We start from the raw sequence: 24606 nt of genomic DNA, 5'->3' as shown, positions 1-24606 counted from the left end.
TACCTATAAATATTTTTATAGACTTATCATTTAAAACATGCAAAAGCTTCTTTATAAAATTTAGCTAACAGGGAGGTACTATTTAAAAACAATCCTTCCTCCAATCTACTCTATAAGCCTTACATAGATTACAAATATAGCTTGAGAAAAACGGAGTTCTAGAATGATATTATCTAAATGATTCTGCTGTAAAAGATTTATAGGTAGGAATGTAGGGGTAAGAGGTTATACTATAGTAGTAACCCCCTCTTTCTTCATTTTACTATCAATAAAATGATTACAAAATTGTTAACAACTATCTCAAAGGTAGAGTAAGGTCTGATTATGTAAATATAAATTCACATAAGTAGAAAATGTACTTATGCAACTGAACTACTAATATAGTATATTCTATACTCACAGAAGAGGCATTAATCACCATAATTTTACAATGCTCTACTTAAGTGTAGGCATTGTTACTAGCAGCAATGTAAATACTAGGCTTCATTTATTATACATAAAACTTATTGAAATCCGGGACGCCTGGGTGGCTCAGTTGGTTAAGCCACTGCCTTCGGATCAGGTCATGATCCTGGGGTCCTGGGATCGAGTCCCGCATCGGGCTCCTTGCTCGGCAGGGAGCCTGCTTCCTCCTCTCTCTCTGCCTGCCTCTCTGCCTGCTTGTGTATACTCTCTCTCTCTGACAAACAAATAAAATCTTAAAAAAAAAAATTTATTTAAAAAAAACTTATTGAAATCCAAGAATAAGCTAGCAGAGAAGCCCACTGGGAAAATTAAAATTCCCCCCAAGAGTTCCCATTGGTTTCAGCAGCAGATTGTGCAATAAACTGCCCTTCATTTACATCAATATATGTTAGCAGAATATTAATGAAATTTCATTAAAATTTGAAAGTTTTGAGAAATACAGATAGGTGTGAACTGCTAAACAAAAGAGCCAAAAGTGTTTTAACCAGCAATGATTATTATTATATGTACCTTATCCCAGAGATAAATCTAGATAGTTGACAAAACCAGCAAAAGTTTCAGAACTGGGGGGCCTGGGTGGCTCAGTGGGTTAAAGCCTCTGCTTTCGGCTCAGGTCATGATCCCAAGGTCCAGGGATTGAGCCCCCGCATCGGGCTCTCTGCTCAGTAGGGAGTCTGCTTCCCTTCTTCTCTCTCTGCCTGCCTCTCTGCCTGCTTGTGATCTCTGTCTGTCAAATAAATAAATAAAATCTTAAAAAAATAGATTAAAAAAAAAGTTTCAGAACTCATGCCTGGCCATTAGTCATGGTCAAGGAAGTAAAATCTCAGCAATCATGAGATGCTGAGATTATTTAAGCAATGCATTATCTATGAAAAGTAAAAACCTATGACTTTCACACTTCTCTTGGCAAAATACTTACATGCAATAAAAGCTGGGCTGCTCATCTTCTTAAGATTTTTGGAAGGCAGTATCTCCTCCCAGTACTGAGAATTGGAAAAATGGGTACCACATTTGCAAAGTTTATACAGCCTCAGGGTTTGTTTTTCTTATGACATTCTGAATATACACCTAATAGAATAAGCAGAACTCTACAAGGTAAGGAGCTACTGGGCATTGAGCACCCTGGCCTGTACACATTACAGAGTGTTCTCATGTAATAACTATGGCTTGCAAATAAGTATAACGTAATATATATGGCATACTTACAGTAGAATGTTTCCAGAAACGGATAATTTCTTCAATGTCTGTAACAGGATTAAATAAGAAATAGTCCCTCCATTCATTCCAGTCTATTGTCATTGTTCCATCAGCATCAATACTGAAAATAAAAAGAAGCTAATTAAAAAACAAAAAACTTACAAGTAAAACATTATTGGCCATTTTGCAGAATGATAGTTTCTTCTCCAACGCAATATTCTTATGAAAAGATCCCAATTCACAATAATACGTTGTTGGAAATGGCAGCAAGCTTTTGATATTCTGTTAGATAATTTTCATCATTTAGGCGAAGAAGGATCCCAAAGTCACAGAGATCTCACTCAAGACTACTTTTGGTACTGTGTCAGACTCTAATCAATGAGCTACCAAATACTAAAGCTGGGAGATTAAATATTAGGAAGTAGGAATGAATGGATTTATGACCCATTTTTTTTTGCATTGGCTCAGGAAGATACTTCTTAATGTTCTAACCATTTGGATGTGATTTTGGAATATACTCAAAATATTCTATCAGTTTCCTTCTCCAACCTCCTCAAAGCTAAGAAAATTATAGTAATTGTTAAAAAAGAAAAATTCTAACTTGGTGATTGGGCCTTTTGAGTCTTAAGAAATCCTAGTTCCTCATCTTCAACATTTAACATGAATATCCTCTAGCCTTAGATATTTTGATTGTTTTGTTCACTATCTACACCCAGGACCTAACGTGGTCAGTGCAAAGAAGATTTTCATTTATTTGTTGAATTAATGACTGTCTTTAAAAAAAAAGTTTGGGTGTCTCCCCTAGACCTTATATTTATCAATAATTCATATAAAAATGATACATAAAGATGGCAGTCAAATCAAATACCATTTTCAGGTCTTAATATTATGTTTTCTGGTGCCAATTAATTTTGATCTGCATATGTGAAAATGCACAAACTTTTTCTCAGCACATGTGTATTAACATTTCACATGAGAGCCCTAGTTACTTCTCTGTCTATAACATTATTGTGGGTTGCAATATTTATAGCTCTATTTTTATCAATATTTTCTATTTTAATGCAACTGTTTATTGTCTGACCCTACTCCTCAACCTCTCATATATGCATTCATAAGTATCTTCCACAGGACAAGGATTTTTGTTGATTTGGACCACTGAGATAGCCCAAGTATTTAGAACAGTGCCCAGCACAGAGAGAATATTCACTGAATGAACAAATGAATTCTAAACTCCATAGCTTAAAGCCACAGAACACTGACAAACTTCTTAAATAAAATAGTCTCACTGTGGTTAAATTGCATTTCTCTTCAAATCACCAATGAGGTTCAACATCCCTTATCATATTCACTTGCTATTCATGTTTCCCCATGTGGAAAACACCTGCTTCTGTCTTTTTCCCATTTTTTTAGTGGGTTGGCTATCTTTTTCTTTTGTATGTACAGTTCTTTATATAGTTGATTCTAATAAACCAAATTATAAATTAGAAAATATCTTCTGTCTTTTCACTTTGTTTATGGTATCTGTGAAGAGATGCTCTTAATTTTAATAGAACTGAATGTATCAATCTTTTCATTTATGCTACTGCCTTTTGTGTCTTTTTTTTTTTTTTTTTAAACAAATCCTTTCCTACACTGAGGTAAAGACACTTCCTTTTCTTCCCCTACAAGTATTATAGTTTCACTTTCACATTTAGGTTGATTTTTGTGTATGGTGTGAGGTAGGTACCCAGCTTCATCCCTGTCTGCATGGATAACAGAGGCACTACCACCACGTACTACATAATTTCTTCTTTTCTGCAAAGTGATCTGCAAAGCTACTTATCTTGTGTGACAAATCCCAGATATGGATGGGTCCGTTTCTGGGATATAGTGTCCCTTCTGTCAACTTGTCTATATGGGTACCACTACCACTGTCTTAATCATAGCTTAATAACAACTCTTGATATCCGATAGAGCAGGTCCATTGCTTCCCATGGCTCTTCAAGAATGTCTAGGTTATTCTTGGGCCCTTGCCCTTTGATGTTAATTTGAGACTCAGCATAACAAGTTTCTCAAAATAAACAAACAAACAAAAAACAAAAAAAGAAAAAAAAAAAAAAAAACAGCTCTGGGAAGGCCGGGCACAGGCTGTAGGGGTGTGAGGGCAGCGGATGTGGCAGGGGGGCCAGTATGTCCTGGTCAGAGGTACCGTGGAAATCATCGTGATCACGGAGGGACACGTTAACCATGTTGCCACAGAGGTCCCTGAAGATGGAGAAGCACTGCCCAGAGGTGAGCTTGTTGCTAGTGCAGCAGGTAAAGTTGCTTTTGTAAGGCTGCTGAAGTACTGGCTGGCCTCCTGCCAATCATGGAGGCCTTCCCCATTGTGGCACAGCAAGTCCACTACGCCCAAACCAATGAAAGCACTGGGGATGGTAATCTTGAGCCACATGCAGCCACTAACCTCCAGCCCAGATTCAGAGGCCATGGCTTTGACGATGGTGGCCCTATCAGTGTGGAAGGACAGGTGTAAGTCGTCCAGGCACTCTGTCACATGCGATATTCTTTCAAGTCAAAGTATCCTTGAATGTCTATTATGATGTCCTCTTCGACCCCAAAATTACTGAGAAGTATATATCATATCCCAAACCAAAGGCATTTTTAGAATTTACCTCCACTATTAATTTCTAAATTAATATATATGGTCAAAGAAAATGGTCTCTGTGATACCAATTATTTGAAACGTGTTGAGCCTGGCTTTAGGGCCCATTATAAAAATCAATTTTTATACATGATATATGTATATGAGAAAAAATTTTTTTCTGATTTTTGGGTACAATTTCCATTGATGCCTATTAAATCAAGCTTATTTATTTCTCTTCCATCTTGACTAAATTTTTTCTCAGCTTGATCTAATAAGGAAGAGATATGTTAAAATTTCTCACCACTATAAAAGATTATCAATTTATCCCCGGAATTCTATCAACCAGCTTAAAAATTTTATGTCTTTGTGATGAATTTTAAGATTCTATCTATCTACCTATCTCTATCAGAATGAGAGAAAAAGAGAGAAAGCACAAGCAGGGGGAACAGCTGGCAGAGGGAGAAGCAGATTCCCTGCTGAGCAAGGAACCTGAAGCAGGACTTGATCCCAGAACCCTGGGATCATGATCTAAGCTGAAGGCAGACGCTTAACAGACTGAACCACCGAGGCATCCCTTTGTGGTGAATTTTAAAATTGATGACACTTTATTTTTTTATTTTTAAAGATTATTTATTTATTTATTTGTCAGAGAGAGAGAGAGAGAGAGAGAGAGAGCATGTGCACAGGCAGGCAGAGTGGCAGGCAGAGGCAGAGGGAGAAGCAGGATCTCTGCCGAGCAAGGAGCCTGATGGGGGACTGGATCCCAGGACACTGGGATCATGACCTGAGTCGAAGGCAGAGGCTTAACCCACTGAGCCACCTGGGAATCCCTATGGTGACACTTTATTTCCCATTAGTATTTTTTTACTTTATAATTTTATCCAATATTAATTAGCTATCTCAGCTTGCTTTTAGTTTGTAGGATTTTTGTTTTCCTTTTTCTTTCATCTGACAATCTCTGTGTTCTAGCAAACCTTATGTTTTTGTTTTGATATACATTAAAAGTCCACTATAAGTAGGGATCATAAAAAAATATTATATAGTCTCATACCGCTGTGAGGTCAATAATACTTTTTTTTTCCTTTTTTGTTAATAATATTTTTCAATGAGTATATTCTGTCACAATACTATGAAAATATTGAAATTCTTTGTCCCCATCAGATTGTACACTAAACTGAGAAAATCCTGACTGACCAGAGGCAATAATGTCTTAACTTACTCTTCTCTCCCACCCCATGCCCCGCCAAAAGATAGTAACTTTATTTAACCTGCCCCATTTGGGAATGGAGATGAAAGGAAAACAGGACCTAACACATCTTGTACTTAAAACTCGGTTCTCCCATCCCATCTTCTGCTTCCTATTTGTCTCATTTTTTTCCTTGAATTGTTTTCCTCCTTTCTTTACTTTGTCAGATTGCCTGAATTTCATGCTTGTTGAACTTCTTATTCCATTTTCCTCTCTCGCTGGTTTAGAAGTTATATCCCCAATTCCAAGACTTTTAGTGGCTTACCGTGAAATCTGCTATGTACATATAACAACAAAATCTAAAGTTAGTATTTCACCTCCCTCTCCTGAGTAAGAACCTTAGGACAGTTTGAAACAAATTAGTCTCCCCGACTCACTCTTCTTGTCTACTATTTCTCCTGTCCTTTTTCTTAAATCCCACAAATTGGTCATTATGATTACACTCATGGCTGTCTCCAATGGACCACTCAAACAGCACACGGACCACTAGCTAAGAGACAGACCACTGGCGACCATTCCACCGAGTGCGTTCCATGTCTTCACATGTCTCTCCCTCTACCTAGAATGTCCTGCCACCAACCCTTTTTCACTAGAATAACTTCTACTCAGTCTTCAACACATTCTTCAGTATTTTCTGAGGGCACACGATTATAAGGTGCTGAGTATGTAATAGTTAGCAAGACAGAATGTAATAGTTAGCAAGACAGTATGTAATAGTTAGCAAGACAGAAGTGGTCTGTGTCCTCAAAGCTTCGTGTAATAGAAAAAACAGGCACTAGACAATGGCAAGTAATAGCTAATATTCACTGAGCCTTTGAAGGCATTGTTCTGAGCACTCTTCAAGTAAATTTACTTAATCCTGAAAATTATCCTATACACTTTCTATTGTCTCAGCTTTATATAGAGAAAAAGGCTAAGTATTTTGTCCTGGGTCACAGGCCTGGTAAGTGGAGTAGGCATTCTAACTTTAGAAACTGTATTTCTAACCACTAACTACAGAAATAAGCTCACGGTTACCACCTGTAAGAGCCACGGAGCAGGGAAACAAGTTGTACAAATAAAGAAAACTACTGTAGGATGGAAGGGGGCGGATTTAGGCAGTGCAGCTCCCTGAGGTGAAAACTGAAGGCTAACAAAGGATGGGGGGTGGGGGCTTAGTCCCTTAAGCAGTTCTCACTGAAGGGCTCCAAAGTTGGAAATGACTCTTAGAGAACTCAGAGAACTGAAAGAAACGTGGTGGGAGCAACCTCAACAGATTTCAGCCATGCCTAGCTGAATTTGCTCTTTGAAGTAACACAGAATGGACAGTCAACAAGAGAGTGGGAGGCAAGGAATGACATGGTAAACATTTGGAAAAATCACTGTGGCCATGGAAGACTGAAAGAGTCTAAGCTTCAACTGAGTAACTCCTATCTCATACTCTGACGACCTAGCCACAGCTGCTTCAAGCAGCGCCTTTCAGATTTCTCTCATCAATTTCCAGTTTGGAACACTAAAGGATGGTGAAATGGCAGCAAAGAAGCTGATACCTGGAGGTATGCGAGCTTCAGTGATAGCAGAGTACTCAAGGGAAGGTCCACGGTTTCCACTGCTGAAAACCCTAATTACACTCTGCCTTTGAGAACCTTGTGAGGTGACAGAAAATATATATATTAGTCTCTGCCCCTAGTTCCTGACACAAGGCTCCTAAAACCCTTATAAATTCCTCAGTGATAAGAGCCCTGGGAGCATCTCTTGTTCTGATATCTGGTCTCTGACCCACCCTTGACACAAAGCTCCTAAAACCCTTGTAAATTCCTAAGTGATAAGAGCCGTGGGAGCTTTTGTTCTTATGAAGTGGCTGTCAGTGGGCTCCTGGATGGGGGCTGGTCACCAGTTACACCAAACCACGATTAGAAGCTTAGAATATTCAGTCCCCCTCCACTGAGTAAGCATCATTAGTCTCATTAAAATCTCCCCTCCCACTGTCATCATGTCTAAGTCAGAGACTCCCAAAGATGCTGATCAGCTCTTCATCAGAGGTTTGAGCTTTGAAACAACCGATGAGAGTCTGAGGAGCCACTCTGAGCAATGGGGAACGCTGACGAACTGTGTGGTAATGAGAGATCCAAACACCAGATGCTCCAGAGGCTTTGGGTTTGTCCCATATGCCACTCTGAAGGAAGAGGATTCCACCATGAATGCAAGGCCACACAAGGTGGATGAAGAGTTGTGGAACCAAAGAGGGCTGTCTCAGAGAAGATTCTCAAAAACCTGGTGCCCACTTAACTGTGAAAAAATTCCTGTTGGTGGCATTAAAGAAGGCTCCAAAGAACATCATCTAAGAGATTATTTTGAACAGTACGGGAAAATTGAAGTGACTGAGATTATGGCTAACCAAGGCAGTGGCAGAAAGAGAGGCTTTGCTTTTGTAACATTTGATGACCATGACTCCGTAGACAAGACTGTCATTCAAATATCCCATCCTGTGAATGGCCACAACTGTGAAAGGAAAGCCCTATCTAAACAAGAGATGGCTAGTGCTTCGTCCAACCAAAGAGGTCGAAGTCATTCTGGAAACTCTGGGGTGGTTGTGGAGGGGTTTTGGTGAGAATGACAACTTTGATTATGGAGGGAGCTTCAGAGGGTGAGGTGGCTGTGGGGCAGTCGAGGTGGCAGTGGATACGGTGGCAGTGGGGATGGCTATAACGGATTTGGTAATGATGGAAGCAACTTTGGAGGTAGCAGAAGTTATAATGATTTTGGCAATTACAACAATCAATCCTCAAATTTTGTACCCATGAAAGGAGGAAATTTTGGAGGCTGACAATCTGGCCCCTATGGTGGTGGAGGACAATACTTTGCCAAACCACGAAACCCTGGCAGTTCTAGCAGCAGCAGTAGCTATGGGAGTGGGAGAAGGTTTTCATTACTGCCAGGGAACGTAACTGGGCAGGAGAGGAGAGCTAGAAAGTGACATGGAAGCTACTGATTACCAGAGATTTGTGAACTCGGCTGAGCACAGTGGTGGGAGGGCCTAGCTGCTACAAAGAAAACATGTTTTAGACAATACCCATGTGTACGGGCAAAAAAACTGAGGACTGTATTTGTGACTAATTGTATAACAAGTCATGTTAGTTTCTGGCCTGTGGAAAGTAAAAAGCATTCCAACAAAGGGTTTTAATGTAGATTTTTTTTTTTGCACCCACGCTGTTGATTGCTAAATGTAATAGTCTGATCATGACACTGAATAAATGTGTCTTTTAAAAAAAAGAGGAAGAATATTCAGTCCCCCACTCCAATTTCTCCACAGAGAGGAGAGAGGCTTATAGTAAAGTTAATAATTGAACATACCTATGTGAGGAAGCCTCCATAAAATCCCCCAAAGTATGGGACTCAGAGAACTTCCAGGCTGGTGAACACATCCATACCAGGAGGGTAACACACCCCAGCTCTACAGGGACAGAAGCGCCTATGCTTGGGACCCTCCCAGATCTCACCTTGTGTATTTCTTCCTCTGGCTATTCATCTGTACCCTTCATCATATCCTTTAATAAAGTGGAAAACGTAAGTAAATATTTCCCTGAATTCTGTAAGCCGCCTGAGCAAATTAATCAAATGAAATGAGGAAGGTGTTCTTGGGAATCTCCAATGTGTAGCCAAATTGGACAGAAACTGTGGGTAACATGGGGAACCTGTCACTTGTCATTGGCATCTGAACTGGGGAGGAGTCTTGTGGGACTGAGCCCTTAACCTATGGGATCTGACACTATCTCCAGGCAGATAGTGTTAGAATTAACTTAAATTGTAGGGTACCTGGGCTAATGTCACAGATAATTGCCTGTTGTGGGGGGAGGGCACACGTTTGGTGACCAAAGTTGTCAGAAGTGAAGTGTTTTCTATGTGAGTAGTAAAGAAGACACATAGAGAAAGGAAAACTCAGGTTTTTCCAGTATAAACATATTCTAGTATTTTTGCTAAAGAAGCACAAATGCTAATAATAATAATAATAGCCCACTGGTGCAAAGGAATATACAGTTTATTAGCCATCAGGGAAATACAAATCAAAACAATAACGAGATACCACATTATACCCACGAAGATGGTAAAAATCAAAAGACAGCAAATAACAAGTGTTGGGAGGGTGTGGGGAAACTAAAGCCCTCCTTCCTGGCTATTGCAACTGTAAAATGATGTGGTCACTTTCAGAAACAGTCTGGCAGTTGTTCAAAATGTTAAACATCAAGTTATCATACAATCGAGTCATTTTACCTCTAGGTTCATACCCAAGAGAACTGGAAACATATGTTCACACAAAAACTTGTGCATGAATTATTCATAATAGCCCCAAATGGAAACAACCCAAATGCCTATCTCCTGATGAATGGAGAAACAAAGTGTGATATATCCTTACAATGGAAGCGATGTGGTCTAAGAAAGGAATGAAGTGCTACAACATGGATGAACTTTGAAGACATCACACTAAGTGAAAAGAGCCACACACAAAGGACCACATATTGTATGATTCCATTTTTTTCTGTTATGTTCAGAACAGACAAATCCAAAGAAACAAAATGGAGATCAGTGGTTGCTGGGGGCTTGCAGAGGAGGAATAAGGAGTGACTGCTAGCGGGTACAGGGTTACTTTTTGGGGTGATGAAAATGCTCCAAAATTAGGTAATGGTGATTATACAACTCTGCGAATATATTAAAAGCCACTGAACTACATGTGCTTTAAAAGATCAAATTTTTTGGTATGTGAATCATATATCAATAAAGCTGCCCTAAATTAGTTACATATAAAATTATTTAGCCACTTTTGTTTCTTTAATTCCACTAAAGTGAACACACAGTGTTATATTAGTTTCAGGTGTTTAATACAGTGATTCTCATTAAGACAAGTGTCTCATCAAGACAAGGGTATTCTTTAATCCCCATCACTTATTTCAGGCATTCCCCTACCTACTGACCAGTTTGTTTTCTAGTTAAGAGTCTGTTTTTGTTCTTTTTCTTTTTCTTTTTCTTTTTTTTTTTGGTAGGAAACAAAGGTTTTGTTGGGTTTTGAGGGGGGATGGGGTGGACGGGTGATGGACATTGGGGAGGTTATGTGTTGTGGTGAATGCTGGGTGTTGTGTAAGACTGATTAATCACAGACCTGTACCCCTGACACAAATAATACATTGTATGTCAATTGAAAAAATGAAAAAAATTTTCTTAAAGTTTGTTTTTTGGTTTATCTTTTTCTCCCTTTATTCATTTGTTTTGTTTCTTAAATTCCACATATGAGTGAAATCATATGGTATTTGTCCTTCTCTGACTTAGTTTACTTAGCATAATACCTCTAGCTTCATCCATGTTGTTGCAAATGGCAAGATTTTGTTCTGTTTTAAGGCTGAGTAATAGTCCACTGTATGTATGTATACATAGATACATACATACCACACCTTCTTTATCCATTCATCTACCGAAGGATGTTTGGGATACTTCCATAATTTTTTTTTTAATATTTTATTTATTTGACAGAGAGAAATCACAACTAGGCAGAGAGGCAGGCAGAGAGAGGAGGAAGCAGGCTCCCCGCGGAGCAGAGAGCCCGATGCGGGGCTCGATCCTAGGACCCTGAGATCATGACCTGAGCCGAAGGCAGAGGCTTTAACCCACTGAGCCACCCAGGTGCCCCTACTTCCATAATTTTATTCAGCCACTTTCAAATATCCATTCTTTTGCATTACCCATGGTCTATTCTGGAACTTGGGCTTATAATTCACATTATTCCTAAAGCTATCAAAAAGAGCAGAGGAATATGATTTCTGGCCTAAGAACCAGAGAAAAACCTTCATTTCCCTGGAAGAATGTGACTTCAGGAGCAGAATATCACATACCCTATACCCCACTGTCAAAATCCAGTTTACTTCTTTTCATATTTTAATTGATCATTTCCCCAGGAAAGCTTTCCTCATCCAATATTAACAACAGCATGCCCAGCTCTGAGACTTGGGGCCTCCTCTTGAGCGGCTGCTTTTAAAAGAAATTCTAAATAGGCAGAAAGGAGGAAAATGCTACTGGTACAGATATAAAAGGAGATAAATTCAATGATAAAGCCATTTAGCAGAAACTTTTCAGATAACGCCAAAGACTGAAAGCATTCATAGGAATATAATTCCTTTTCCTGTTTTCTGTTATCACAAAAAAAATTAATTAGTCCCGAGGGTGTGTTTGTAATAGAATAGTCTTCAAGGGCACGGAGACTTCAGAGATCACTGCTCTATCCTGAGAAATAAAACCTTAAGGCTGTAACAGTCTGACTCACTGAACAGCTGAACTGATTACCCTGGGCAATAATGTTCAAACTGGCATCTCTGTTTTCTAAGAGTTTAAATTGGTGTTTCTTTGCGAACCTCTGGAATTTCCCTCTTACTTAGTCACATGTAGGTTAAATAATGTGATGAACCTGCTGAACATCTTACCTTGGAACAACGAGATCCATTATCACCTTGGAGACCAAATGGGAAAAACAGCAGCACGAAAATGCTTGGGCTCCTTCTCTGTGGAGTGAATATCTCACTGCCATTCCACTGCCCCAGGGGCCATCCTTGCAAGAGAGAACCCAGGCTGAGCTTATGCTTACCCACTCCTACACTTTAAATGTGTACATAGGAAATAAAAGGGAAGACAAAGACACTGAACACACATAATGAGGAATGGTTAAGGTGCAGAGAGTTTTCAGCTATTCTTAAAATGAAGATCCCTAATACGAGATATGAAAAATAACGTCAAAGAAACCCCATGATTGCCAATAAGATAAAGAGCTCACCTTTGAAGGATCAACTCTGCTTGCTGTTCAGAAATAGTTAGACCTAATATCTGGAGAGACTGGACAATTTCGGAGGCCTCAATTACACCTTTAAAAAATGAAAAAGAGCATAGACTCAGACTCAGAATGGGTAAGGATCTTAGAAATCGTGAATTTCAAATTTCTCATTTTGTAAGGGAAAGTCTTAGACTCATTAGGGCAAAATTATGACTCTAGGTGAGTTACAGATTTGCTTAAATACATATTGCAACACCAACTCAAAGATTAACAAATACATTTAACAAGTACATGGACATTACCTCATTCAGAAAGCATGTCGTCCCATTGGTAAATCATGATATTCCATCTAAAGAAGAAGAGACTGAGAACTTACGTGGCCCTACCAAATACCAACAGTAAGCAGCAGCATGACTGAGATTCAAATCAAGACACTCTGACTCTAACATAAAGTCCATTAGGCTAGGATCTATCAATATTACATGTATACATTTCTACACTTTAATAAATGACTAGGCAGCTTTCAGACATGTAAAGATGTGTTGCACAGGGTTAAACTGAAGTAGAAAATGACTAAAAGAAACCAAAGACTGTGGACTATTCTTTTGAGAAATCTGGCAATAAAAATAAAGAAAGCGGGGGTGGTAGGACAATGAAAGAGGGAAGATTATTATTATTAGAGAAATTAAAGCATGTTTGTAGACAGAATGAGAGGAATTAGAAGAGAGGAAGAAAGAGAAAATAGAAGCAATAAATGGGAGTGATAAATACTATGTTTCCCTCAAGCAGCTCACAGACTCATGAGCCCAAGACCAATATGCATGAAACAGGAGGAAACCAAACAAAGCATGAGAGGGTCTGATGCCAAGTAGGCCTGATGGCGAAGTTCTCCAGGAAAAGAGGACAAAAATTACTCTCAGTGGTGAAGGCAAAGACTTCAGTTAAGAGAAGGACTCTGAAGAAATCCCAGGATTTGGAAAGAATTTTCCTGGGGAGAGGAAAAGAGAAACATGAGAATCTGCACAGCATAAAAAACAGAGGAATCAGTTTGTTAGCAAAGAAATTCCTTAAATGCCATTCTGAATATTCTCCGTTACAACTGTACTCTTAAAGAAATACAGCCAATCCTTATCATTCTTGGTAATTCTGTTCTACAGGGTCACTATGAACCCTGAATTATCAAACCACTGTTCTTATGGGGAATACAGAGCTAGGTTCCTTGAGGCTTTGATCACAACATATTCATCAACCAATCAATGTAAAACCTTGTCGGTATAAAACCCTGTTACAGGTGTGTACAAATACTATAATTCCATATTATAGTGTTGATTCTGTAACACTGAACTCATGGCCAGTCATACTACAACTCATGCCTGAGTGACGTACACCTGCTCGCATTTAGGAATGCGAGACAGCACTTCAGCACTATGCTTGGAAGCCACCGCAAACAGCAAAATCACCAACAAAAAGCACAAAAATGCAAGACACGTGGCACTAGACAGAAGGACATCTGTTTATAGTATGAGAGCTCAAACATCACTTTCTTCTCTCTCAGCGAGAAACGTGCTCACCAAGCAAATGAAGTCAAGTCCATGAAGGACTGCCAAAATGCTGCAAGCACTGATTCTGGAGTTACTTTTGGGGTTAAATTTTAGCAAGTAGGCAAGTTCTCAAATACATAATCCTCAAATAAGCAGGAAAGACTGTGCTTTGCTTGAAGAAGTCTGATCCACAAAAATATGAACTACTAATGAGAAACTGTTTGAAAATCTACAAACAAGATAAATTAAGTAAAAACGGTTTTCATTTACTACAAACGCATCACAAAATTTCACCTTGAATTATTTCCTCTGGTTCATGGAGACTTTTCTGAAATGGACAACTGATATGGGCACAACTTACGTACGGGGGTGATTGACCTCTGCCCCCGAGGTAGCTCCATCTCTCAGCTACCACCCACCTTCACATGACACAGACAGTCCTACCTATGTGGCTGAACTGTAGTGGGCTCAAGATAGGATGAAAGCTTGCAGAGAAGCAAAGCTGCTTTTAATAACTACATTTTGCTAGAAGACAGGACTAAGGCTAGACTTGGAGGTACGCAGTGTAAGGCTTCTAGGAGGTAACAAATGTTCAAAGAGCACTACTTTCCACCACAAACTCAACTTCCTGGATGAGTATCACCGACTGGAACCATCATCTAATCCATTCAAAGGGTTTAGCTGTTTGAAGAGACTTGCTTTATCCCTAACTAAAGTTAAATTTCTTTATTCAGTTTAAACAAGGGGCCAACAAACTATGACCTACCACCCAAATAAGGCCTGTTGCCTTCTTTTGTAAATCAATTTTTATTGGAACACAGCCATGTTTATTCATGTATATATCGTGTATGGCTGTTTTTGCACTATGATAGCACAGATGAGTAGCTACAACCTATGAGACTACATGGCTCACAAAGCTGAAATATTTACTATCTGGATTTTTATTAAAAAAATAATAAAAATTGCCTGCCTCAGGTATGAACCATACTTTTTCCTCAATCTATTTGTTTGTTTCTTGAATAACAAGTCTGTGAATGGGATGGCCCTGACTATTCATATAGAAGGAGGGGTTTGAGGATGCATTTTAGTTTATTTTTTGTATGCATTATAATGTTTTAAAAATACATTAAAATATTAAATTATTAAAAATTATTTTAAAATTAAATTATAATATTAAAATATTAAAAATATTAAATAAAAATATTAAATTAAATATTAAATTAAAATTAAAATAAATTCCTACTTCCTATCAAAGGCTACCTCTAGTGATAAGGGTTTCATGACTCCTACCTTTCTCCTACTGTGGCACTTGCTTTTTGCTCTACACACTGGGACTCTAAATTTAAACTATTAATCTAAATAGTGAAACCATTATCTCAACCAGAAGATACCTAATTTAGGCACACCTGACTGACTCAGTTAGCAGAGCATGTGACTCTTGATCTCAGGGCAGCAAGTTCAAGCACCACACTGAGGACAGAGTTTACTTAATTTAAAAAAAAGATACATATTTGAAATACTTATCTATTTTTTCCTCCCAATTTTCATGATTAGAGAGTAGTTGCCCTAAAGTAAAACTTTCAAAAAGATTAGTAAATCTAAGATAATCTGAAAGTTTTTAAACTTTAGAACATATAACATTATGCCTACATATGAACAAAAACAAATTTGTTCATATATCTATTTAAAAAAAAAACCCAAAAGTTATAGGTTAAAAATATAACTATAAGTCAAATCAGCACAATATTCTGTAGTGAACATATACACACAGCCCTATTCACAGTTTTTAATTCAGTAGACAAAGCTATGTACAAGTTTTCCTCATTAAAAACAAATTCTACAGAAAAATCACATTACTATGAAAAACAAGTACTAAAACTACTGGTAATTATTCTCCAAAAAAAAAAGAGAGACTAAATACATATCACTTTATACTTTTGGAAATATGAGAAGTGCTTCTTCATAGCTGGTAAAGAAAATAAAATAAAGACACACCATCGTTATTTTTGTCCAAACTCTTAAATGCCAATTTCATTTTTTTCTCATGGTCTTTAAGATACTTCATAAATTCTTCAAAATCGAGCTTCCCATCTTTGTTGATATCACCAGTTGTAAAGATTTTCTATAAAAAAAGAAAAGAGTTTTTTTTAAATAGGCTAAACTACTAAATTATTTGGACATACACTTCCAGCAGCCTGATTAGCTATTTCCCGGTAAGACATGCACTTTATAAACTCCAAGATAAAAAACATACACTTGACCTAGCACAGAATTTAGATGTCTAAAATAGTATTTTTCCTGAGGGGCCTGGGTGGCTCAGTCAGTTAGGCCTGGGACTCTTGATTTTGGCTCGGGTCATGATCACAGGGCCATGACATCAAGCCCCGTATCAGACTTAGCAAGGGCAGGGAGCCTGTTCAAGATTTTCTCTCTGCCTCTCCCCACCCACACACGTTCTCTCTCAAATAAATACATAAATAAATAAATACAAATACATTTATATTGTCACTGAAAATAATTACTATTTAATTACTTTTACAAATTAGATGGAGGATCATGTTCACCTGAAAATTACATCCTGATTACTCAACATATACTGAGATGTGCATAATTCAAGAGAAAATGGCACAATATTCTGGGGCCCCATTTATGTACTGAAGTTTCATCTAAGAAGCTTATATTTTGGTCCATGGAAGTATCAGGGAACAACTATCATTTGGGAAATTGCAAGTTAAAAGACCCTATCTTTGAACAGCTTGATTTTTTTACCCTTCGTATGGTAAATAAGGACTCTAACCTACAATAGTATGAAAGACCCTAGTCTTTTCCCTTTTGAATTTTCTTTTGTATTCCTCTGTAGAAATAAATGAAGACCAATCAAATGAGAAAAGCAAAGGCAATTTGTTCTGAGCTTACTACATAGCAAGGCAGTAAGCCGTGGTCAGTTTTGGCTGAGACTCAAAGGCAGGCAGAAGGGTGGGACAAGCTTTATTTTGGGGAAAAGGGAGGCTTCAGGTGTGCCCTGATTGGCAGCTCTGGGCCTGCAGAAGTAATAGGCAGGCTAAAGAGAAGTGGGGCATCCTGTGTGACTGGTTAGGGGTAAATATTTTCCTCTCTCTAGTTGGTCCTAAGTTGGAAGTGGGGACAAAAACTAGGGAAGGTGTCAGGTATCAGTCAATCTCTGACCATTGGGGCTGATTGTTACAGAAGTTATTTTGCTTCCTGGGTTGTCTCTAGAGGTAGCAGTTTGGACTCCTGTAAGACTGATTTATAGCAGGTTGGTTCCCTGGGTTGTTTACTACAGAAAAGGGGTTGGTTTCCTGAGCAGGTTATTCTAAGTTCAAGTGAGTCAAAATTCAATTTTAAATATGAGCAAACCATGATCCATACTTGTATATTCAGTCTCTTCCTCCCCACAGTAAAAAGCCAATAAAGCATCATTCAAAGAACCTGTTATCAGAATAAAAAAAGCTGTATCTTTTCTTTCTTATCATTACATAATGTAAGTACCATTTCTATTTTTTTAACTGATGAATTCTTAATTTATATAAATGAATTTTCTACTAGGGAAGGTGGAGACATGTGGGAGAAAACTCACATTAGAACCCCCTAAAGATGTCACTGTCACCTGAGGAAAAGCCGCATCAGCATTCTCCTGCAATGGTTCTGTGTGGTTGAAGACAGCCCTCCAGAGCTAACTCTTCCTGGGTTTAGTGTGTGAGCCCTGTCACAACACCACTAGGCATACAAACCCTTATATGGCTCACACCATCTCTTAAAAAACAAAAGACAGATTTGCAAAAAATTTTGTTTTTGTAAGGAAGAAATGTGTTTCAAAGAACTGAACTTGTTTATGGCATAAACAGAATTTCTTATGAAAATTTAGTTTGTAACAAATAAATAAATATAAGTCACACTTGGAAACCTAAGTACAAGAATAAAGGATATTTAAATAAGCATAAGGTGGGGGTGCCTATCTGACTCAGGTAAGCATCGACTCTTGTTTTCAGCTCAGGTCATGATCTCGGCGTTGTGGGATCGAAACCCACATCGGGCTCCCTGCTCAGTTGGGAGTCTGCATGTCTCCCTCTCCCTTTGCTCACTCTCTCTCTCTCAAATGAAGAAATAAATCTTTAGAAAACAAACAAATAAATAATGAGCATAAGAGATATTTAGCTTTAAAAAGAAAAGCACATCAGGGGCGCCTGGGTGGCTCAGTGGCTTGAGCCTCTGCCTTCGGCTTAGGTCATGATCTCGGGGTCCTGGGATCGAGCCCCACATCGGGCTCTCTGTTCAGCGGGGAGCTTGCTTCCCCCCTCTATCTCTGCCTGCCTCTTTGCCAACTTGTGATCTCTCTCTGTCAAATAAATAAATAAATATTTAAAAAAAGAAAAGCACGTCAAAAAATTTTTAAAAAATAAAGAAAAAAGAAAAACACTTCCATTTTTGTTCCAGGAATTACAAAAACCAAGTGAACTTTATGGAAATAACATTTTGGATTGGCCTAATCCACAGACAACACCCAGTCCAGGGCTCTGATTCCACAAATGAGAAAACTAAGCTGTAGCACTTGGCATACAGAGTGCCCAAAATACAGCTGCTTAACCCCTGGACGATGAAAGTAGAGAGCCCCAAAGACCACACAGCTAGTAAGAAGAGCTTTATTCAATCTTAACACGACAGAACTCAGCCAAGAGATTTCTGAGCACGAAGTACCAATGATCTGAAATGAATTCAACAGTCCTCGCTCTCCTGAATCTCCCACCCAGTCTACTGCTGTAAAAACCCAAAGAGCAAATATAATTGGAAAATACTTATATTCAATAATAATTTCCAAACAGAAAATAACCTGGAAATACAGTGATAGAAATATGCATCAGGCATTATATACTGAGACGCTATCTGTAATCTAGGCAGCTGGGAAAAAGGGATTCCCAGGCAAAATGATGCCCGAGCTCAGTCTTTAAAAGTCTGCTAATGAAGGCATGCTAGGAGGAAAGGTCAGAACTCGCCAGACCCCCAGGGTACAAGCCACAAGACTCAATGCCCTCCTTCTAGGAAAAGAAACCAAAAGATAATACTAGACCTTTTCTAACTACCATCCCACTCCCATACACATCTAAAGCGATTATCCCAGTTCCCCAAAGTGGGGAGGGAGCCTCACTGGCTTAGATGCCCATCCAGGCTACTATTAACAGGTGAGTACATTGAACAAGGTGACCCCCCCCCCCCCAAACAAGGTGGTAGCCAACATCTTGAGAACACTTTGAATTTAGAAGTTTTAAGAGAGCCAGGGGAAATAAGAAAAATGCTTGAGAAAACTATCAGCTGTGTTGTTTTTCTTAAAACGGTGAAACGTTGCTTATCAACCTGAAAGTTACAGTGGGTCCCAGGTGAAGCCGGATAAGGTGTCAATTCGGCTTCCTCCATCTCTCCCAAGGAGTCTCCAGGGCTCCCAGCCCCCACATCTCTCTGACCACAGTCCCACTGAGGCCCACCTGCCCTTCCTCCAGGAACTCGATGAACCCTATACGCTGCAGGCCTTCCTGAAGCTCAAGGATATCCAGGGTCCCATCTTTATTACAGTCCAGGTACCGAAAGAGTTCTTCATAGAGGGCATCCATTTGGGATGTCTCCGGCAGCAAGGGTGGTCCACGCTGTGGCCCCCGGGAGCGTCGCAGAGGTGGAAGTGGGGGAGAGGAAGGTGCCTCTGGCGCACCACCCATCCAGTTAGCAGGGACCTACGATAGCAATGTCCTCCCCAGGCTCCTTCCGCGAGATCAGGCGCAGGAAGGGGAGGGCCCATCGCAACGGCTCCAGCGCCGAGGCACGAGGTGCATCCGTGAGCCCCGGAGCTTCCGTGGTGACTGCTTGGGGTCTGACCCAGACACCGAGGCCTCGGCGCTTGGGCTGCGCTCCTACACCAGCGGATGAGATGCCCAGGCTCTCACCCCAATCCAGGAGGAGCCTAGAAGGGACAACTCACGTCCTTCCCCCAAAACTTCCGGAAAGAACTTTGCACAGGGCTGTCTAAAGGTAGAGCTTCTTTTTAGAGAAGAGTGGGTGGGAGAGTGTTGGGACACAGATGGTGGGGCCATACTGACTGGTGGTGAAGTCCACCTTTTTAAAAAGTTGTTTCCTTACACCTTCTTAGAAGCCTTCTAAGGTTGAAGCACTTAATATTGTGGCGATTAGGAATTGGGGACCTAATGAAAATCTGCCCACTTGGGCCTCTCCTGTGCTCTGATTCTAGCCACCCCCAACTCCCACCACCCCCAGTTCCTTATCTTCACCCAGCATCTGCAGTGGTTTCAGAGCAAGGATAGCTAACCACCAGGATCCCAGCTCCCTCCTTACAGATGTTGGTAGCACACTCAGGAGGATAATCTCAAAATGGGTAGAAGTTAAGTCAGCTGGGATCACAAAGAGAAATCAGTGGGTATTCATACACGATGTCTGTAGCTTCTTCTTAATCCCACTCTTCAGAGTCCCTGAGGCCTCTGGCCTCCCTATACATGGACCTATGGGCCCTCACCCGCTCCACTGAAAATGTGGAAGCGTAGTTTCACAGTAAAAACTCCACTTTTTCTGTAATCTATTTTCCTAAACATGGAGTACTGTTTAAAAAGTTGAATATTAAAATTCATGTGGAACAACAGGAAATTCTCATTCCTTGCTGGTGGGAAGGCAATATGGCACAGCCACTGTGGAAGACAGTTTGGCAGTTTCTTACAAAACTAAACACACTCTTACCATACAATCCAGTAACCATGCTCCTTGGTGTCCACCCAAAAGAGGTGAAAACTTACGTCCACACAAACTCCTGCACACAGATGTTTAGAGCAGCTTTATTCACAATTGCCAAAACTTGGAAACAACCAAGATGGCCTTCAGTAGGTGATGGATAAGTCAACTGTGGTCCATCCAGATAGTGGAATATTATTCAGTGCTATAAGGCAATGAAGAATCAAGCCATGAAAAGACAAAGGAACCTTAAGTGCATATTACATATTACTAAGTGAAAGAAGCTAATCTGAAAAGGCTACATACTATATGATTCTAGCCATATGACATTCTGGAAAAGGCAAAATTATGACATTAAAAAGATCAGTGGTTGCCAGAGGGGTCGGGGGGAGGGTGGAAGAATGAATACGCAGGGAACAAGGGACTTTTTTAGGCCAGTGAAACGACCCTGTATGACACTATGAAGATATGATACTTACATGTCATTATACAATTGTCCAAACCCAGAGCACACCACCAAAAGCGAATCCTATGGTAAACTATGGACTTTGGGTGATAATGATATGTCGGTGTAGGTTTAGCAACTGAAAGAAATGCACCACTCTGGTGGGGGATGTTGGCAATGGGGGAGGCTATTCATGTGTGGGAGCAGGGAGTGTATGGGAAAACTCTGTAACTTCTTCTTCATTTTGCTGTGAACCTAACACTGCTCCAAGCAAATAAATAGATTCTTTTTAAAAAATTCACAAAGAAAATTTAATCTGGCCATTATCTGTTAGTTCTTGCTCTATTCACTCATCCTGTCAAGTCCTAACAACACATAGAGGCCTGTCACATGTCCGTGAAATATCGACAGTTTGCCTTTAGAAGGAGGTTGCACCACCGTTAGTTCTAAGTTCCACTGTAGGCTTTGCAATAAACGCTTCCCCCGCCGAGCAACTGGGCAGTGGCAGACATCTAATCCTGTTTCACAAGATGTGCTGTGGCCCAATCAAGAATGAATTCTCTGGGGCACCTGGGTGGCTCAGTGGGTTAAAGCCTCTGCCTTCGGCTCAGGTCATGATCCCATAATCCTGGGATCGAGCCCCACATCGGGCTCTCTGCTCAGCGGGGAGCCTGCTTCCTCCTCTCTCTCTGCCTGCCTCTTGGCCTACTTGTGATCTCTGTCTGTGAAATAAATGAATAAAATCTTTAAAAAAAAAAATAAATTCTCCCACACAAGAGAACTGTACAATCCACAGGGGCCCTATGCACTGCAGAGAGGCATGTAGCCACCAAGAGTCATCGAAGAGAGACGTCCAGGCAGGGCACAACAGTCCAGGGTCCAAGGAAAAAGGACAGAAGTCAGGGCCAGAGTAATAAGGAAAACTGACAGAATTTACACAAGGGATAGGAGGGAACCAAACAGTCGATAGTCTCATCTAATAAAAGGGCAACTATTTTTGTTGTATTCAACAATTCTTTCCACTTTTTAAAAAGATTATCCTGTTCCTTATTTACTTAAATTACCCCCACCAACACAAACACACCTCCTATAAGGAAAGTTGTGAGGACACGGTTCAGGGACCCTATCTGTCTTATTCACTAATATACCCCAGTCCAGTGAACAGTGTCTTGAACTATCCAAAAATATTAGTTGAATGGATTTATATAATATTTGTACTACTTACTGTGTAGTATTCCTAGTTTACATTTGAGGTTTCCAAGCATTAAATAGCTCACTCAAGGCCACAAGTATAGCAAACAGTGAAAACATCTGAATCCTGGTCTGAGTCCACAGCTCATAAAAATAACCACTACACACACTACACCAGTGAACGACGTAGATATGATGGTCTGCATTTCAGAGTGAGGCATCAAACTTCCTCAACAAATCCTCTTGTTGTTTTCATAGATCCTGTCCAATATAGACTTCTCAGTGGACTCTATCTGACCCTTAAAAAGATAACATCTTTTAAAAATAAAAAAATTTAACTAAAAAAAAAGATAACATCTTTTAATTCAGAGTGGTCAAAAGGAGTCAAGCGGCACCCTTACAGTACATTGCCTTGTGGGATTTAGTTTATTTATTTCTAAACATATTAACTGGAATGTTGATAAAAAAATAATAATTCTGACTGTGCTAGGGTACAATTATACAGGTGAGCTGAAGCCTTAAACAAATGGGTAATAACTGACAAGGCAGAAAAGAAGTGAGAGCAATGCCAAGCAGAGAAAAGAAAATAAAGAGACAAATGTCCATGGCTGTGGCCTGGTTGGGGAAACAAAATGTTGGGGTTTGGGAAAGAGACTAACAGGTAGACTGCTACCAAGGTGAAAAGGGTATTTTATGCCTTACGAAAGAATTCTTCCATTTTTTTCATTCTTTCCAAATAAAGAGCCTCAAAGAAGGGATAACATCAGATTTTAGAATATAAGGAGAAAACACAAAAGGTACAGATGTTGCATATTTTAGAACATTTGACATAAATGTATTTGGAATTCATTGTTTTTCTTATACGATAAACTCCCCGCTATGATGTCTTAAAATGTACCTCTATGAATTCTCTATCACATTCCTAAAGTTTCTAACAACAAAAATGCTAATAAAACAAGTCCCTCCTGTTAACAGAGGAATTACGCTATGGAGTGAAACCCTGAAAAGAAAATACATTCAAAGCAATTAACATTTATTAAGCTTCTGTTTTTGTATGTGAACGCATTCCATCTGTAGTTGTAAATAGAAAATTTTAAGAAAGAGAGTCAGAACAATCAGAATATCAGAGTTGGAAGAGCCCTTAAATCAGGTCAACCAGTCCAACTACTTGTCAGATACTGTCTAATCATTCAGCATACACTCAGTACTGATGGGGACAGAGGGTCCTCCAGAAGCCCATCATCTAGTACCTGTGACACCACATTTTAAAGGCTTTTTTTTTTTTAAACATCAACTTTCATATCCAGTCACATGGGATCTTGACAAAAGCTCTGTCCAGGAGTCATGGAAGATACTTGCATTTTAAGAATAAGGAAAGTAAACCAAAGTTTTGATGACCTGACCAAGGCCACACAGTCAAACGAAGTATGTAACTCATTGGCCAAGATGCTTTCCTTCTTGCTCTCAGCAATTCTGTTTTAAGAGTCCTAGGCCCCTTGTGATGATAAATCTCTCCTAAGAAAGTTAAAGTAAGAATTTGTGCACATGAAGATATGATAACAACTTAGTTTTAAAACTACCTGTCTTTAAAAAAACAAACAAACAAACAAAAACCTACAAGGGGCACCTGGGTGGCTCAGTGGGTTAAAGCCTCTGCCTTCAGCTCAGGTCATGATCCCAGGGTCCTGGGATCGAGCCCCGCAGAGAGCTGGATGCGCTCTCTGCTCAGCGGGGAGCCTACTTCCTCCTCTCTCTCTGCCTGCCCATCTGTCTACTTGTGATCTCTGTCTGTCAAATAAATAAATAAAATCTTTAAAAAAAAAAAAAAGATAAAACTACCTGTAATTTACCAGGCTAACTGAACACATTCATCAAGTCAGCCGGGTCTGAACTTGGATACAGGAATCCCTACAAAACCTGCCCCCCTTTTTCCTCCACATACAATAAAAGAGATGCCACTAAAATGATGCCAAGATTGGAGAAGTAAGAAAAAAAAATCTGTAAAATCCTCTTGGGCAAGATCCACTTTTTTCATTTTACTGCCTTAATTCTACAACTGGCCAATTTTTTGTGGGTTTTTTTTTGTTTTTTTTGGGGGGGGGACTTCACTGTTCCAAATTCTTCCAAGCCCAAATTGAAACAAAATAAGCATATTTCCAGCTAAAACTGCTCACTCTTCATCAGCTTATTCTCCTCACAATTTCCATTTGAGTACACTAAAATTCAGATTTTTTCCCTCTATTCTTTAATGTTCTAAAACGTGTTCCTTAGAATACCTCAAATGACATACAAACATTGGGACTGTCTTTGAGAATGTTCTAATGTGGTCTTCAACAAAAAACAAACATTAAGGAGGAGGAGAAG

At 39.5% G+C, this 24606-nt stretch overlaps 1 protein-coding gene across 2 annotated transcripts in view; it reads right to left on the bottom strand.

The window, feature by feature from the left end:
* SLC25A24 (solute carrier family 25 member 24) overlaps positions 1-24606 on the bottom strand; it is a 58299-nt gene that overhangs the window by 19772 nt on the left and 13921 nt on the right. Inside the window, exons 1-4 of one of the 2 annotated variants that reach the window (XM_046018199.1) lie at positions 19361-19852; positions 15858-15984; positions 12325-12412; positions 1672-1783 (exon numbers count right to left, since the gene is read on the bottom strand). In XM_046018199.1, the coding sequence (XP_045874155.1) occupies positions 1672-1783; positions 12325-12412; positions 15858-15984; positions 19361-19588 (555 nt within the window). In that variant the 5' untranslated portion in view covers positions 19589-19852. Of the gene's footprint in view, positions 1-1671; positions 1784-12324; positions 12413-15857; positions 15985-19360; positions 19853-24606 lie in introns of those variants that run through there. The other variant, XM_046018196.1, reaches the window with a different exon arrangement.

This window comes from Meles meles, chromosome 1 (assembly GCF_922984935.1).
Source record: "Meles meles chromosome 1, mMelMel3.1 paternal haplotype, whole genome shotgun sequence".
Lineage (NCBI taxonomy): Eukaryota > Metazoa > Chordata > Mammalia > Carnivora > Mustelidae > Meles > Meles meles.
The sequence above is the reverse complement of the archived record's forward strand: the minus strand, read 5'-3'. Positions and strand labels throughout refer to the sequence as shown.